Source organism: Salvelinus fontinalis, unplaced genomic scaffold, assembly GCF_029448725.1.
Source record: "Salvelinus fontinalis isolate EN_2023a unplaced genomic scaffold, ASM2944872v1 scaffold_0401, whole genome shotgun sequence".
In the NCBI taxonomy this organism is placed as follows: domain Eukaryota; kingdom Metazoa; phylum Chordata; class Actinopteri; order Salmoniformes; family Salmonidae; genus Salvelinus; species Salvelinus fontinalis.
In genome coordinates, this window is record NW_026600610.1 from 50,308 (window position 1) to 66,343 (window position 16,036).

A 16,036-nucleotide genomic window follows, 5' to 3' on the forward strand; every position below is an offset into this window, starting at 1 on the left:
ATGAAAATTACAGGCCTCTCTCATCTTTTTAAGTGGGAGAATTTGCACAATTGGTGGCTGACTAAATACTTTTTTGCCCCACTGTAGGTTAAAGAAAAATTGTGATAAATAAAAAAAAGTATACCAGTTTAATTTAAGGACCCAAAAATTGACAGCTGTGCCATACAGATTGCAAAATAGTTGGGAAGAGATTTTCGACGTACCGATTCCATTGCACATGGTTTATGAACTGATACACAAAATAACACCAGATTCAAAACTTACAAGTTTTTCAATTGAAATTATACAAAACTCTTGCAACATTAGAAAGTTATATACAGTGCCTTTGGAAAGTATTCAGACCCCTTGAGTTTTTCCACATTTTGTTAGGTTACAGCCTTATCCTAAAATTGATTAAATTGTTTTTGTTTTCACTCAAGCTATACACAATACCCCATAATGAAAAAAGCAAAAACAGGATAAAAAATAAATAAAAATCTAATTTAAAAAATAAATAAAACTAGATTACAACATTTACATAAGTATTCAGACCCTTAGTACTTTGTTGAAGCATCTTTGGCAGCGATTACAGCCTCGAGTCTTCTTGGGTATGACGCTACAAGCTTGGCACATCTGTATTTGGGGAGTTTTTCCCCATTCTTCTCTGCAGATCCTCTCAAGCTTTGTCAGGTTGAATGGGGGACCGTTGTGGCACAGCTATTTTTAGGTCTCAAGAGATGTTCGATCGTGTTCAAGTCCGGGCTCTGGCTGGACCACATTCAGAGGCTTGTCCCGAAGCCACTCATGCGTTATTTTGGCTATGGGCTTAGGATCGTTGTCCTGTTGGAAGGTGAACCTTCGCCCCAGTCTGAGGTCCTGAGCCCTCTGGAGCAGGCTTTCATTAAGGATATATCTGTACTTTGCCCCATTCATCTTAGCCTCGATCCTGACTAGTCTCACAGTCCCTGCCGCTGAAAAACATCCCCACAGCATGATGCTGCCACCACCATGCGTCACCGTAGGGATGGTGCCAGGTATCCTTGAAGTGACGCTTGGCATTCAGGCCAAAGAGTTGAATCTTGGTTTCATCAGACCAGAGAACCTTGTTTCTCATGGTCTGAGAGTCTTTAGGTGCCTTTTGCAAACTCCAAGTGGGCTGTGATGTGCCTTTTACTGAGGAGTGGCTTCAGTCTGGCCACTCTACCATAAAAGGCCTGATTGGTAGAGAGCTGCAGAGATGGTTTTCCTTCTGGAAGGTTCTCCCATCTCCATAGAGGAATTCTACTCTGGTCAGTCTGACAGAGCTCCAGAGTTCCATCGGGTTCTAAGTCACCTCCCTGACCAAGGCCCTTCTCCCCGATTGCTCAGTTTGGCTGAGCGGCCAGCTCTAGGAAGAGTCTTGGTGGTTCCAAACTTGTTCCATTTAAGAATGATGGAGGCCTCTGTGTTCTTGGGGACTTTCAATGCTGCAGAAATGTTTTGGTACCCTTCCCCAGATCTGTGCCTCGACACAATCCTGTCTCGGAGGTCTACGGACATTTCCTTAGACCTCATGGCTTGGTTTTTGCCCTGACATGCACTGTCAACAGTAGGGCCTTATATAGACAGGTGTGTGCCTTTCCAAACCATGTCCAAACAAATGAATTTACCACAGGTGGACTCCAATCAAGTTGTAGAAACATCAAGGATGATCAATGGAAACAGGATGCACCTGAGCTCAATTTCGATTCTCATAGCAAAGGGTCTGAAAAAAAACAAGAATAGACTGATGAGTTTCAGAAGAAAGTTTTTTGTTTCTGGCCATTTTTAATCTGTAATCGAACCCAAAAATGCTGATGCTCCAGATACTCAACTAGTCTAAAAGGCCAGTGTTATTGCTTCTTTAAATCAGAACAGTTTTCAGCTGTGCTAACATAAGTTAGCTAACTTGGATTAGCTAACACAACATGCCATTGGAACACAGGAGTGATGGATGCTGATAACGGGCCTCTGTATGCCTACGTAGATATTCCATTAAAAAAATTAAGGAAAGAAAAAGCCGTTTCCAGCTACAAAAGTCATTTACAACATTAACAATGTCTACACTGTATTTCTGATCAATTTGATGTTATTCAAATGAACAAAAAAAAAATAATTTTTTTTTATAAAACAAGGACATTTCTAAGTGACCCCAAACTTTAAACGGTAGTATGTGTGTATATATATATATATATATATATATATATATATATATATATATAAGATATACAGTACCAGTCAAAAGTTGACACCTACTCATTCAAGGGTTTTTCTTTATTTGTACTATTTTCTACATTGTAGAATAATCATGAAGACATCAAAACTATGAAATAACACATATGGAATCATGTAGTAACCAAAAAAGTGTTAAACAAATCAAAATATATTTTAGGTTCTTCAAAGTAGATACACTTTGCCTTGATGACAGATTTGCACACTCATGGCATTCTCTAAACCATGAGGTAGTCACCTGGAATGCATTTCAATTAACAGGTGTGCCTTGTTGAAAGTTAATTTGTGGAATTTCTTTCCTTCTTAATACATTTGAGCCAATCAGTTGTATTGTGACAAGGTGGGGCGTATACATAATATAGCCCTATTTGGTAAAAGTCCATATTATGGAAAAAACAGCTCAAATAAGCAAAGAAAAATGACAGTCCATCTTTACTTGAAGACATGAAGGTCAGTCAATACAGAAAATTACGAACTTTTAACGTTTCTTCAAGTGCAGTCGCAAAAAACATCAAGCACTATGATGAAACTGGCTCTCATGAGGACCACCACAGGAAAGGAAGACCCAGAGTTACCTCTGCTGTAGAGGATAAGTTATGTAGCGTTACCAGCCTCAGAAATTGCAGCCCAAATAAATGCTTCAGAGTTCAAGTAAGAGACACATCTCAGCATCAACTGTTCAGAGGATCAGTCCTTCATGGCCAAATTGCAGCAAAGAAACCACTACTAAAAGGACACCAATAAGAAGAGATTTGCTTGGGTCAAGAAACATGAGCAATGGACATTAGACCGGTAGAAATCTGTCCTTTGGTCTGCTGAGTCCAAATTTGAGATTTTTGGTTCAACTATCGTGTGTTTGTGAGACACAGAGTAGGTGAATGCATTATCTCTGCCTGTGTGGTTCCCACCATGAAGCATGGAGGAGTGTGGGGGTGCTTTGCTGGTGACATTGTCTGATTTATTTAGTATTCAAGGCACACTTAACCAGCATGGCTACCACAGGATTCTGCAGCGATACGCCATCCCATCTGGTTCGCGCTTTTAGGACTTGTTTTTCAACAGGACAATGACTCAACACACCTCCAGGCTGTGTAAGGTAAATTTGACCAAGAAGGAGAGTGACGCATCAGATGACGTGGCCTCCACAATCACCTGACCTCAACCAAATTGAGATGGTTTGGGATGAGTTGGACCGCATAGTGAAGGATGAGCAGCCAACAAGTGCTCAGCATATGTGGGAACTCCTTCAAGACTATTGGAAAAGTATTCCAGGTGAAGCTAGTTGAGAGAATGCCAAGTGTGTGCAAAGCAAAGGGTACTTTGAAGAATCTAAAATATATTTTGATGTTTAACACTTTTTGATTCCATGTGTTATTTCATCATTTAGATGACTACACTATTATTCTACAAAGTAAAAAAATAGAGAAAAACCCTTGAATGAGTAGGTGTGTTCAAACTTGACTGGCACTGTATTTATAAAAATAAAATGGGGAAATGCAGACAATTACATTGTGACTTATCAATCTAGTTGCAATATTAAAGCTGATCCACCCCTTATATATTTTAAATGTATCTGGCATAATTGCGTCAGATGCTTGATTAAATTCTCGGGGGAGACGTGCTTGAAAATGTACTAACGAGGCTACCAAAGTATCCACTCCTCTAAATGGGAATCGCAATTTGTCCAAATGATCAGTGACGGAAAATCTGCATAGCAGAACAAAGCCACATCCCAGTCTGTTTCACATGTTATGAAAGCCCAGTCCTGTGCTATGCCATCACTATCAACTCTCTCTCCCTCACAATTTCAGATGGACAGATGCCACAGCATATGACATCATCAGTGCGTTCCCACAGCGCTGTTACAATGAGGACTCTCAGACACTCCTCTCCTGTGGGCTCACTCCCAATGCTGCTCTGCTGCTTAGGACTAGGCCAGGCCCTCAATGACAGAACAACAAATCGCCCTGTCACTCTCCTCATGGTTATAAAATACAGCATTTACTTTCATAAACATGTATATTCAGATCTGATAGGGATTTGACACTAGGGGGTGCCAACACTTACAGAACTATCCTTTTCAGGATCATCATGACATGGGAAAATCCTAATTTCCATAGGAACACTTGCATAATTATTGATGTAGATAATTCACCTTGAACCATGACTGCTTAAAAAAAAAAAAAAAAAAAGGAATAACATTGCATGAGCAAGATGCAAGACTTCGCTCTCACACACACCGTATTTGTACATGGGCATGGGTTCACATGGGCATGGGTTCGCTTCACACACTTAGGGACCAAAACAGCAGAGACGTTTAGCCTGGCGCGCCAATGATCTTAGTTGTTGCGGAAAATTGGCCCACTATACATCTACGTCATATCGCTGACTCTACCTTTAAAATGTACAGATTTTAATCAAAGTAAATTACAATTCATCATGTGGAGATCACCAAGCCAACTTATTGAAAACAAACTTTATTTCTAAAATGTGTAAATACAATTAAGGATAAAAATATATTCAATATAAACATGTACATTTTTTGCAAAACATTTGACATAAGGCAAGTTTGTCTAACTTTGTTAAAGCTCAAATGAGAACTCACATTAGTCTCATCTAGACAATGTTAGACATCCAAATGTCTGTCCCAACTTAGTGTCATGATGTTCGTCAACTGAAGGAAAGCATTTGACGTGACATCAATAAATTAAACAATTTTTTTGCTCTTCGAACACTGAAACAAACTAGAATAAAGTTAGTGTTTAGTCATGTCACACATTTTTTTTCTCCCCATGGCAAAATACTGACATCCATTAGTTAAGTTATTCATTTGAAACCAAAACATTTCTTGCTATTAGATGGAAATAAAATAATACTATCCACACGGATGGCATAGAGACATTTTGCTAGTACAGATATGGGCACCAAAGTGAACACAGTGTATAAGGACAAAGTAGGCACAGGGACTCACCTGTTAGATTACAGTATGTTGCGCTGTAAGACTGAACAGACCCTTACCAACAAACCAGTACCACAAATACTGTTAAGGAGTGTGTAAAATGGCTTCAGTCCTCTGTCACAGACCGTTATCCCCATAACTAGCTGTGACAGAGATATCTTCTTCTTAGAGGACAACCCACAAAGCAATGTTTAAAGGAATGTATTGAGTTGCTCTGTTGGCTGAAACACTAAAATAAGTAAAGTTTTGAGAAAGAAAGCCACGAGCAAATTTAACTGGTGACGACAGCAAAAGCTCAGAACATTTACATTTTTGATCTACACATTGATCATCAAAGCAAAGCCCGCTACCTGAGAGAGATATCTGCAAACATGAATATTTTTTACTGTGCAATTGTACAGACGGGACAGATGTCTCTGAATAATATCTCAGTTATAATGCTGACAGAATGTCTTTTCAGTATTAGCCCTACCACTGTTAACAGCCACTCGCACGCCAGACTTCACTGCTACAAATGTACCATTTTAAATAATGGCGGGTTAGTAACATTCCCTGTTGAATCACTCAAAAAACAGAATAAAATATTTTCAGTTGATTGTCAACCACATCCAACATTATTTCCCCAGAGGGAAGACTTAAATAATAAGTGTTATTTATTGAAAAAAAGATAACACAACCCCCATCTATGTGTGTCATAAAAAGAGCGGAGGGCATCTTTGACAACAAAGACAAACGTATCAGTAAAACATTTATAAAAACAAAACACACTGGTTTGAGAACAGTTCTTCCACCGTAAGCCCTTTGGGGAAGGAATCCTTGATCAGGTCATGCATTTCAGTCAAAGGGCCAACATGAGATTCCAGTTCATACTCAATGAAGAGAGTAGAAGAAGCAAGGCCAATATGGAAGCCTTACCCCATTAGCCTGATGGTTCAGTCTGTTTTAGAGAGGCTAGCAGCTGGGGCTACTGGGTAATGCAGTTCTCTCCCATGTCCTGGGCATAGCGGTCTGAGATGGTGGTGCGGAGCTCCTCCACATCACGACGCAGCTGCTGGGCTTCAGTCAACTTCCTCTGGAGGACCACAGGACTCAGCCAGTCCTCCAACTGCTCTGCCATGGGCGGGGGAGCTGGGGAGAAGAAGAAACAGTTACTACACACTATGAAAGTGTTTTTTTTTTTCTCTCTCTCAGAATGTAGCCTGTTCGTTTTTAAACGGTCTTCAACTGGCAAAAATGTAGCGCAAATGGTTTTCAGCACAAAAACATAAATATAATTGTGTGTGTGTGTGTGTGTGTGTGTGTGTGTGTATTACACACACTCCTTAAATAACCAAACATTTTCAGGATTAGGTGACAGGACCTGGAAGTATGACAACGACGTATTACAACACTTGAAAAACAAACCATGCTACACATGTATATAGCTGGAAGTATTCTGTGGCTGCAACACTTAAATTGATCAAACGTTCATCTTTGACTTTTACCATCCCTCAAGCTACAACTGATTAAGTGAAAAATAGCAGCAGCCTTTTTTCCCTTTAAATGATACTAAACCCTGTAGCGGCGCGGTGGTCATCACTCACAGGAAACGCCAAGCAGCAGCGAGAGGTTGGGGTCTCGGCCCTGTGACCGCTGGGTCAGGACGTTGCAGAGGGACCGCAGGTCACAGAGGCATGAGGCCATCTCCCCGTGAAGACGCTGGGTGAGGCGGTCCCTGGCCGGCCGCAGCGAGGACGACGTCCGGTCCACCTTCTCCGAGACCTCCAGACGCTCATGGAGGGTCAGGTTCTGCTCCGTTAGTTCCTGGTTCTGGGCCGACAGCTGGGAATACACAGAAAACACACCGTTAGGAATTACAGAAATAGGCAACATATTCAACTCAAAGTTCTTCCTACACCTAAAAATAGTTGGGTGCTGGAGAAACGTTATAGATACAGTGTGTAAAATATATATTTTTTTTACAGTTACAGCACTCCAAAGGTTAAATTTCCATACTTATGTGCATGGTTAATGAATAAGTATTGAACCTGTTGTCCAGTTCATCATTTTATGCATTAGGACAGAACATGAGCTCTGGAGGTTCTCAAGACAATTGCACTCAGAACATGGAACAGAGCATTATTTCCAGTAGCGGGTGTAGTCCTGTCCTAGCATCTCACCTCCTTCATGGCTGTGTGGAGCTGGAGCAAACCCTGCTCTTTAGAACAAACCTCCTCTCTCAGAGCATGGGAGCTGCTCTCCTCCTGAGACACCTGCTCCTCCAGGGTCTACACACACACACGGCAGAGGTTGGATATGGGTTAGGCATGGCTAGTAAGACCATATAGGTTACTAATAGAGGTATCATCCAAGGTGTAAACAGATTCAATTCGTATCACGTACTACGATCTGGGTGCCCAGTTTCGTCATCATCCTCAGCTGCTTCTCTATGACCTGGAGAAAGAGAGAAGAACGGAACGTTTTAGAACCAGCACTAGACGACAACCACAAAAAGCAGCGCAACATTTCAGAATGTAAGGTACCGGTGAAATGTCCAATGTAAAAGCTGAAGTAGGCCAAGAAAGAAGGAACAAGATGAAAAGACTGGCCTTTTTAAGTCTCTGCTGTTCCTCTCTCAGGCTGCTGTTCTCCCCTCGGAGTTTCTCCACATCCAGGGAGGGTAACCTTGCCCCGTCCTCCAGGCCCTCCTGCACCCGCTCTTGTAAACTGACACACACAAAACTAATTACCAAAACAGGTCTTTATACAAACAAAGTAGGTTATACGAATATGCATGTATGTTAAAATGAGTACGTGTGTACACCTGGTATGCGATCATGTCAGAATGAGTGTATAGCTGTGTGTGTGTGTGTGTGTGTGTGTGTACCTGGTGACAGTGGTGAGCAGCTCCCTCTCCCTGCGTCTCTGCTCCTCCAGCTGGGTGTCCTTCTCCCGGGTGTGTGAGCGAGCCTCCTCCAGACACACCTCCAGCTCTCTGACCCGGCCCTGCAGCTGGAACGCCCGCTGCTCCACCTCCTTCAGCTAAAAACGCCGTAGAAGCACCCAGTCATTTTGACGAGGTAGGACGTAGTTGTATCGAGCGAGATTAAGGTATGTGTGTGTGTAATGCGGTCTGTGCTGGTTTTCACCTGTTTGCTCTGGCCCTGGTAGTCCTCCATAGTGGGCAGGTCAGCGAGGTAGCGCTCCAGAGTCTCGATGCGCTGCTGCTTCTCTCGGTTCTGCTCTGCCTCCTTCTGGCACTTCTTCTTCAGGCTGTTGATGTGCTTGTCCCGGTTGCGAATCTACACACACACACACACACACACACAGTCAAGTACGGAATAACGGTCACTTTTTTATAAATAGAAAAATTCCCGACTGCAACACCACACACACCCACCCACCCAGTTATTAGGTCACATGAAATAACTGTCACGTTGTGTAATTCGAAAAGGGAATCTCACCCTCTCCTCCTGCTTCTTCATCTCCTCGGCGTGCCTCTCGCTGGTCTCCCTCAGCGCATCGTTCAGACGCCGCGTCTCCGCCTCCACGGCACCGAGGCGGTGCTCTGCCTCCTCCTGGGCGGCGCAGTCACCGCGCTCTGCAAACTGGGCCCGTAGGAAGGCGTTCTCCCTCTGAGCCTCCTGGAAGACACACAGGAAAGACTTCGAGGTCATCCGTGGTCGTGCAGTATCAGCTCCTGAAGTCTGTGTGTGGCTCTGGATAAGAGAGATGAAAAATGCGAAAGAATGTGCGAGTGTGTTCAGCTCACCTGCAGACGGAGCAGACACACGTCGCCGTACGGAACGCCGCCGCCGAGCAGGGCGCCGTGGACCTGCAGCTCCCTCTCCCGCAGCTCCAGCTGAGACATTTGCTGCTTCTGTCTACAACAACACAGCCCAGAGTGAACCCCAGTGACATGGTCAGATACCACACACACACACTTATACAGCTCGTTGTAAGTGTATAGAAAATATTTTGCTTTTCTGGGTAGGGCATTAGATATCCCTTACCCCAGGACACTTTAAAGGAGCGTCTTCATGGATCAGGGCTTCTTTTCAGCCTACCCAAGGCTCTGAAGGTGTGCTACGCCAGAACGTAAGCCAGTCCCCCCCCCCCCCCCACCCCCCCCCCCCACCCCAAAAAAACAGATCTATGCAGGCACTTTTTCCCTTATATTCCTGGACAGTCACCAGCTGAAATGTCCTGGGGTAAGGAATACTTTCTTGGGATTACCGCGCAGTCGCGCACCTGATTCTTTTGTTCAAGCAGCGCCGGAGTGAGTTTGGTTACCATTTCAATCTGAGGTAATAGGTGTGTACCTCTCTATGGCGAGCTCCTTCTCCTTCAGAATGCTCTCGTTGGCTTTGATCACCGCGTCCCACTTCCTGGTCTCTGGTGGCATGGAGGGGGTGGAGTAGAGAGCCGGGTATTGGCCCACTCCAGCAGTCATCATCTGCGCAAACACACGACGTATTGGACATGCCCGACTCAACTATAAAGAACACCGAACAGCTTTAACACCAAGGAGGCCATCTTCTCTAAATTTGGCAACATTCAATTACTTTCCTCACTTAAAATGTTTTCCGTTGTCCTACCATTGGCATTTTGAGCAGGTCTAATGTTGAGAACTACATGTGTACTTGTGTACTCCAGAGTGAAATGGGGTCAGTCAACGCTAGCTGTTCTTTGGTCCAAATGCTCAGCTCACCTGCATCTGCTCCACTTGCATGCGGAGACTCTCCAGCTGCTGCTTGTGCTGCTGTTGCCAGCTGGGCAGCTCGCTGCATCTCTCCTGCAGCATGGGTTCATAGGCCTTGGCCTCCCTCAGCAGAGCCTGGGTCTGCAGATACAGAGAGCTGGGGTACACACCTGCTGACCCAGCCCCAGTTCCACCTGGCTGGCTGCTCCTCTGGCTGTAGGTGTCTGGAGCGCCGGGGACCCCCGGCCTTGTCTCGGGGAGAGCCTTGTACGAGTGCTCCATGGCACCCCTGTAGGCCTCCCTGTTGCCCTCGGGAGTCTCCCCCAGGCTGGTCATCTGGAGCCCGAGTCGGACGTCGGGGCAATAGCCTGCCAGCAGAGCAGATTGGTTCATTGTGGGCTCCATGGTGGGCATGTCGAACCTCTGGCCCTCATCCATGCAAGAGTGGTCCCCCAAGGGGAACAGAGAGTGGTCTAGTCCATTCACGAGGCTGCGGTAGCGGCTCAGGCAGTCCGGCTTGGGCCCGGTGGGGTCGGCACACCCCGCACCGCCTTGTGCCATGTCCAGGTTGGGTGAAGAGGCTGATTTGGAAAGTGAGGACGACTTCGAGTTGGAGGTTCCACCGGAGGTTCGGGAGCCCGAGGAGGCAGAAGCCTGGGAATCTTCCTGGGAACAGGGCCGGGGATTGGAGGCCGGTGGTCCGGCCGTGGAAGGCATGACATGGGCAGTGGGGATGGGAATCGGACTGCGGATGGGCTGGAACGAGGGGCTGCTGCTGGAACTGCAGAAATCTGGGAGGGGTAAGAGAAAGGAACTGTTCGAGTTGGGCACGAATTTGAAGCAGCATTCATTTAGTAACAATAAAAAAAGGTACTTTGCTTTCACTGGGAAGTGGTGAACAAAAACTGCCACTCCGGTGGAATTGAATTCAGTGAATGGCCTTAAACAGAGTACAGCTATTCCTTTCTCCAAACAATCTCTGGCTTAAGATTCCTTTACAGAGAGTTGGCATGGTGTACGTACCCAACACCAGCCACATTATTTTCAGACGGTGTGTAGTATGCTTCATATCACTGTGACTGGGGTCAGTGGGTGGCCCGGGTGACACCACTAGTACTGACTGACCTGGTAAGCAGACCTTAGCCACTAGAACATGCGTCTTAGGGAATGTCCCTGGTCCATTCCAATGCATTTTTAAAAAGTGGCAGTGTAATTCAAATAAATCTTAAGAGAGTCATGTTTGCTTTTATTCATTGCCGACAGAAAAGACCATTCGTTCACGAACCTCCTTACCACATGCAAGAACAGACGGGCAAATAGCCTAACCTCAGATCATTAGACTACACACCAAAGAAGCACCTCATTTTGATTGTGTCATAATGGCCACAAAGCTATATTTTGAAATTAAAACCGTTAGACATATCAGTTTTCAAATTAAGAAACCTCTGCGTTTAAAGCACTGGAAACTAGTATAAAAAACAACAACTAGGCCTGTGTGACAGCTAACAGCAGACCCCATACACAAGCCCTACTTCATTACAGCTATTTAAAGAGAAACCGACAGAGCACTGCTCACCTGGCACTCATAACACGGTTCTCCCGGTGTCGGACTTAGACGTGACATTTTTTAACAGCCCAGCGGAAGGGGTGAGCTGCAGCAGCAAGATGTTTAATGCTGTTGCCGAATTCCTTCCAATGCATTTTTTTCCCCTGGAGGCTCGAAGGTTCTAGGCTGACAGCAGTGTAGTGTCGCGGGCAGGAAGGCCTTGTACAGCAGGGAGTATTGTCCTAGAGAATAACCAAGCCAGGTTGCCCTGTACAGAGCAATCACACACAAACAGACACAGGCAGGAAAGGTTAGGGGTATTTATAGCCCCACTCTCAGGTTACAGAGTGATCTGTGCTGGCTGCTTATTTAAGCACCTAGCCCTCTCCCACCGTCCCGTGCACGTCACATGAGTACACCCAAAAAGCGAGACTAAAAACAATGAGAGGGAGGCTAAAAACCTCCCCCCCAAAATGGCGCGTCTCATTTTGGACAGAGCCGTGCTTAGGAAAGGCATTGGAAAATAACAAATTAGTTAGCACACAACGGGAAGGAACTGGCAAAGACAGAGGCTCTTCCAGTGGAAACATTCTTCAAATTAAAATGTTCAGGTGCCCTCGATGCTCGACTGATTCATGAGTCTGTCTGGCTAGGACAAGTCCAAACAGCTCTGACGCTTTGAGGGAGAACCAACTAGGCCTACGTGGAATTGAAGTTGAGAGTTAATTCTCCAGCAGGTAATGGTTTATAAGCTCACTCAAAACCTAATTCGGCAAATATATGCTACTCCAGCAGTACCGGAATAACTGTGACCAAAACATAAATGTATCACAAATAGAAATACACAGTTGGAAAGTAGGATACAATCAGGTGCATTCAAAGACCAAACAACTTCATCCAGGGCCCCAAAAACAACACATGAAGGATGACCTGTCAGACTGACCTTTGAACTCTCTGACACTATGTCCACACTGACCCTTTCCTTTGACGGTTTAGAATGGAGTAAGGGAGTTGAAGGGGTCAAGACTCACGTTGTTAAGCACTGTTATCAGTTACAGCATGGGTGTATCAGCGGCACTAGCTTGCTTGACAGTTGGGCCCAAATAGAAGCTTCTCGTTAAATGCAATTCTCCTTTTAGTGTTTAATTGTGAATGCAGATGGCATGGCGTTATTACAATAGTTTAATGGACTCATGCCCAATTATTAGAAAAAAAGAAACTAGAGACTCACAAATAGGCTTACCACAGGCAAACACACACAGACATACCAAATAAAGCACTCCAGTCTCACCTTCACTTGGGCATACGGACAGTACATACATCTCCAGTCCTAGTACTTCCCAAATTATGTTCTAATTTAAACCCCATCGGGTGCAGCTAATCTGTGAGCATTACATGCATCACTCAGCAAAGAAGAAGGTGGCAAGGGTTCAGAGTTTCCATTTAGCCGTCCAGTCCTAGCATTCCACCCCCCCCTAACCCCCAATTAGGTTGGCAGAGCCACCTGGTAAAGGAATGTAATCTACCCTCGTAAATCTCCTGAGCATCCAAGGATCATGAGCACATCACCCTGCCTATAAATAGGCTATACGCAACAACATAGAGGATGCTGACCTCCGACCCCTTGTTCCAAACTTAACAGTCACAGAGAGAAAACAGCAAGCTGCTGTGGATTTCTCCTTTTCATTCACATCGACTGCTCTGAAGTTGATATGGTAGGTAGGGCGGCAGGTACCCTAGCGGTTAAGAGTGTTGGACCAGTAACCTAAAGGCCACTGGTTCGAATCCCCCAGACAAATTGTTCCTGTAAGTCGCTCTGAGTAAGAGAGTCTGCTGAATGACTTAAATGAAAGTCCGGAGAGTCACACATACCTTGAGATTTTGGGCTTATCTGACGACAGCATTGCGATTAGGCCAACAAACATGATAATCGCCTCATACACCTGATGATTGTTTTCCAACTCTCTGAATGTCTGGCATCTCTGAAACTAAGGCATTTCAAATTGATATTCACAGAGGCCGATCTGAACAAAAAAGGTAACTTTTATAACACATTTAACATGTGAGCTAGTCAGCCATCAGCAGTGTAACTAACATTATGTTCACGGTGGTGAGTAGAGAACAGTTTGTACGGCTACGTGGGGGGGGGGAGGGGGGGGTTCAGAACTGAGCTATACGACATGTTGCATAATAAGCATGGGTGCTGTGGTAGTACCCGCCAGGAAGTCAGAGCAGGGGGGGGAACGTTCTCACCTTCTGTGCTGTCAGATGGGGTGGCGCCTAGCCCCGTGTTCCCACTGTCCGCTGTCCCAGGCCGGCGGCCAAAGTGGCTCTGGAACTTCTCAGACACAGCTGGCGTCTGCCACTCCATGTCAGGAAACCCAGCTGGAACGCATACATCATGTGTGAAAAGCACAACCAACATCCGCAAGGTGACACTAATAGCATCCCCCCCCCCCCCTTCATTTTGATGAGGCTAAAGGCGCCCGCACAGCTACATAGGTTCTGTTTGCTCCAAGCAGAACTTGGTTAGGCGAAATGACAGTGTGTTCTCATACTCCCTAAAGACCTCTGCTTAAAAATAAAATTGAGAAGGCAAAATTGTTGTTTGTCCCACTTGAGCCACCGTAGCAACATTTTCAGAAACCCTTCCTCAAAATAGTCTTTATTAATCTAAGATAAATCAAGAAAACTGTCATTTGTTTTGACGTTTTTGCCGAGGACATCTTAGTTATGCATTTCTTTTGTGGGGTGCAGTATTTCTCAAGTGAATTCTTGCTACTAAACTTGAACTTGTCTCAAGAAAAAAATGTAGTGTGCACGAACAGCCGGAAAAAACCCTGCCAAAGACCAAAATGTCATAATATAGGCGCAAACTGTTTAGACTGAGAAGCTTTACCTGTCAGCTTAGACTCCAGGTATCTCTGTGAAGTGGTCATTCCACTCACGTCATCTGTCAAGAAAAGACAGTGATAATGTGAACATCTGTGTGAAGTTTTGGGCCACATTCATTTGCAGATAGAAATGCCATAAATAGAGCCAACATGACTCCTTGTTCTACATGTTGGAGATGAATGTTTGTTCTACATAACATATTTATTTCTGGACACTTCAAAATGTTGTGTCCTGCTGAACCTGTTCCTTGAGTGGACAAATGTTCTAGCCCTAGAGCAATGTGATGTGCAGAACTGTGAGAGAAAAGTATAGGAAGGAACAAAACACAAGCCCTTCCCTCCCCCTTGTTATATAATATCACAGCAATTGCTCGAGAGACTACAAAGTAGAGCCACAGCAACATCAGGAATTTCAGTGAGTATTTCTGGGCAGACGCAGATCAACTTTGCTGGCAAGAACACTCACGTAGAAATTACATAACGGGGGCTTGAGTGGTTTAATGGAGGGGTGTGAGGGAGTCTAACCTGATTTTAAGAGCCAAAGGGGCGAGGGGGATGCTACACAGTTGTATCAGAAACACTCAGTGTCAACATCAGCTGAAGATCCCATATTCCAGTTGACGTTAGTCCAAATGACCTGAAAACAGCTGATTCTCGCTCTAATTAAGTTCGCCACACAGATCTCGCTTTCTATCTACCTAGATATAGCTTATGCCAGTTAGATATTGGTCTATTGGTTAGCTAAATAACGTTACATACCGAACACGGTCAGTGCCATCCGGGATCCTTGGGACGTGCATACACTAAACCCTACCTTAACCATTGTAAAATGTTAACTTCAATGGGGGGAAAGAATAGCATGGACACTAACTTGAACTAACTAGATAGTTAACTACCTACTGTTACCTACCTAACGCAACTGTAATATAAAGTCGATGGCTAGCTAACTTAAATGTATATTGTGTTTTAGCTTTTTATTAAACAAGCTAGCTAGATAAGCCAGTAGGCTGTATAGCCTAGCAAATATTAGCTAGCCAGCTCAATACAAAATCGAACAACGTTAGTTAGCTAAATTGCGTTAATGACATAACATTAACCATCAGTAACGTTAGCAACACATAGTGACAGCGTAACAGAACTTCGTCACCTAAACCTACCTTTTCTGCAATACTTGAAAATGAACTCCTTGAGTGTGCCGAGATTAGTACATGTGTAATTTCGGGTCAAGAATTCGTTCTCCTCTGCCAGCTGCTGTTCTAGAGTTTAGCTAGCTAACCGTCTCTGATTTGACTCAAACAACACTACAAGCTACTAGCAACTTCAGAGTCCTGCCCATTTTAAAATAGAAAGGAAACATGGGAACGTTCCATTTGTCAGGCGTAGTCCTTTGATCTGATTATGATAGAATTGGTAGATTGTGCAGTAGAATTATTGAACATAGAGCAAACAAACTAAATTTATTGTCTTAAGACTCAAGTAAATTACAACATAAGTAATTTCTGTGTCTTTGTAGCATTGTGGTTCTGAGAAACATACGCATATAAACATTTCAGAAAGAACAAAACGAATTTATGCATTTGACTCTGAGTGAGTGATACTTTTTACTCTTGTTATCTTTTGGATTACACTTGCCATCCGTTTACAAGAATTAGATTGGCATTTAAAGCAATTATCTCAAATAAACTTTTGGCATAAAATACAGTAGACTATTTAGCATTTGGAGGACA

At 44.3% G+C, this 16,036-nt stretch overlaps 2 protein-coding genes across 6 annotated transcripts in view; one reads left to right on the forward strand and one right to left on the reverse strand.

Annotated features, from left to right (window-relative positions):
• LOC129845904 (UBX domain-containing protein 11-like) overlaps positions 1-5,790 on the forward strand; it is a 23,048-nt gene extending 17,258 nt beyond the window's left edge. For all 4 annotated transcript variants that reach the window (XM_055913835.1, XM_055913836.1, XM_055913837.1 and 1 more), the window contains one exon: positions 4,041-5,790. In XM_055913835.1, coding sequence (XP_055769810.1) covers positions 4,041-4,179 — 139 coding nt within the window. In that variant the 3' untranslated portion in view covers positions 4,180-5,790. The remainder of the gene's footprint in view (positions 1-4,040) is intronic.
• On the reverse strand, positions 4,691-15,632 carry LOC129845901 (centrosomal protein of 85 kDa-like). Of its 2 annotated transcripts, XM_055913826.1 has the most exons (14): positions 15,467-15,632; positions 14,315-14,368; positions 13,669-13,800; positions 9,879-10,660; positions 9,490-9,623; positions 8,940-9,051; positions 8,632-8,811; positions 8,317-8,469; positions 8,055-8,209; positions 7,777-7,894; positions 7,571-7,621; positions 7,348-7,455; positions 6,772-7,009; positions 4,691-6,316 (listed from the first exon to the last, which is right to left on the reverse strand). In XM_055913826.1, exons 2-14 carry the CDS (start codon positions 14,352-14,354, stop codon positions 6,153-6,155), a joined length of 2,367 nt encoding a protein of 788 aa, XP_055769801.1. In that variant the 5' UTR covers positions 14,355-14,368; positions 15,467-15,632; the 3' UTR covers positions 4,691-6,152. The 2 variants fall into 2 exon arrangements, with proteins under 2 accessions (XP_055769801.1, XP_055769802.1); XM_055913827.1 differs by lacking the exons at positions 14,315-14,368; positions 15,467-15,632 and adding an exon at positions 11,446-11,683 and having other exon boundaries at positions 13,669-13,758.
• Positions 15,633-16,036: the final 404 nt, after the last annotated feature.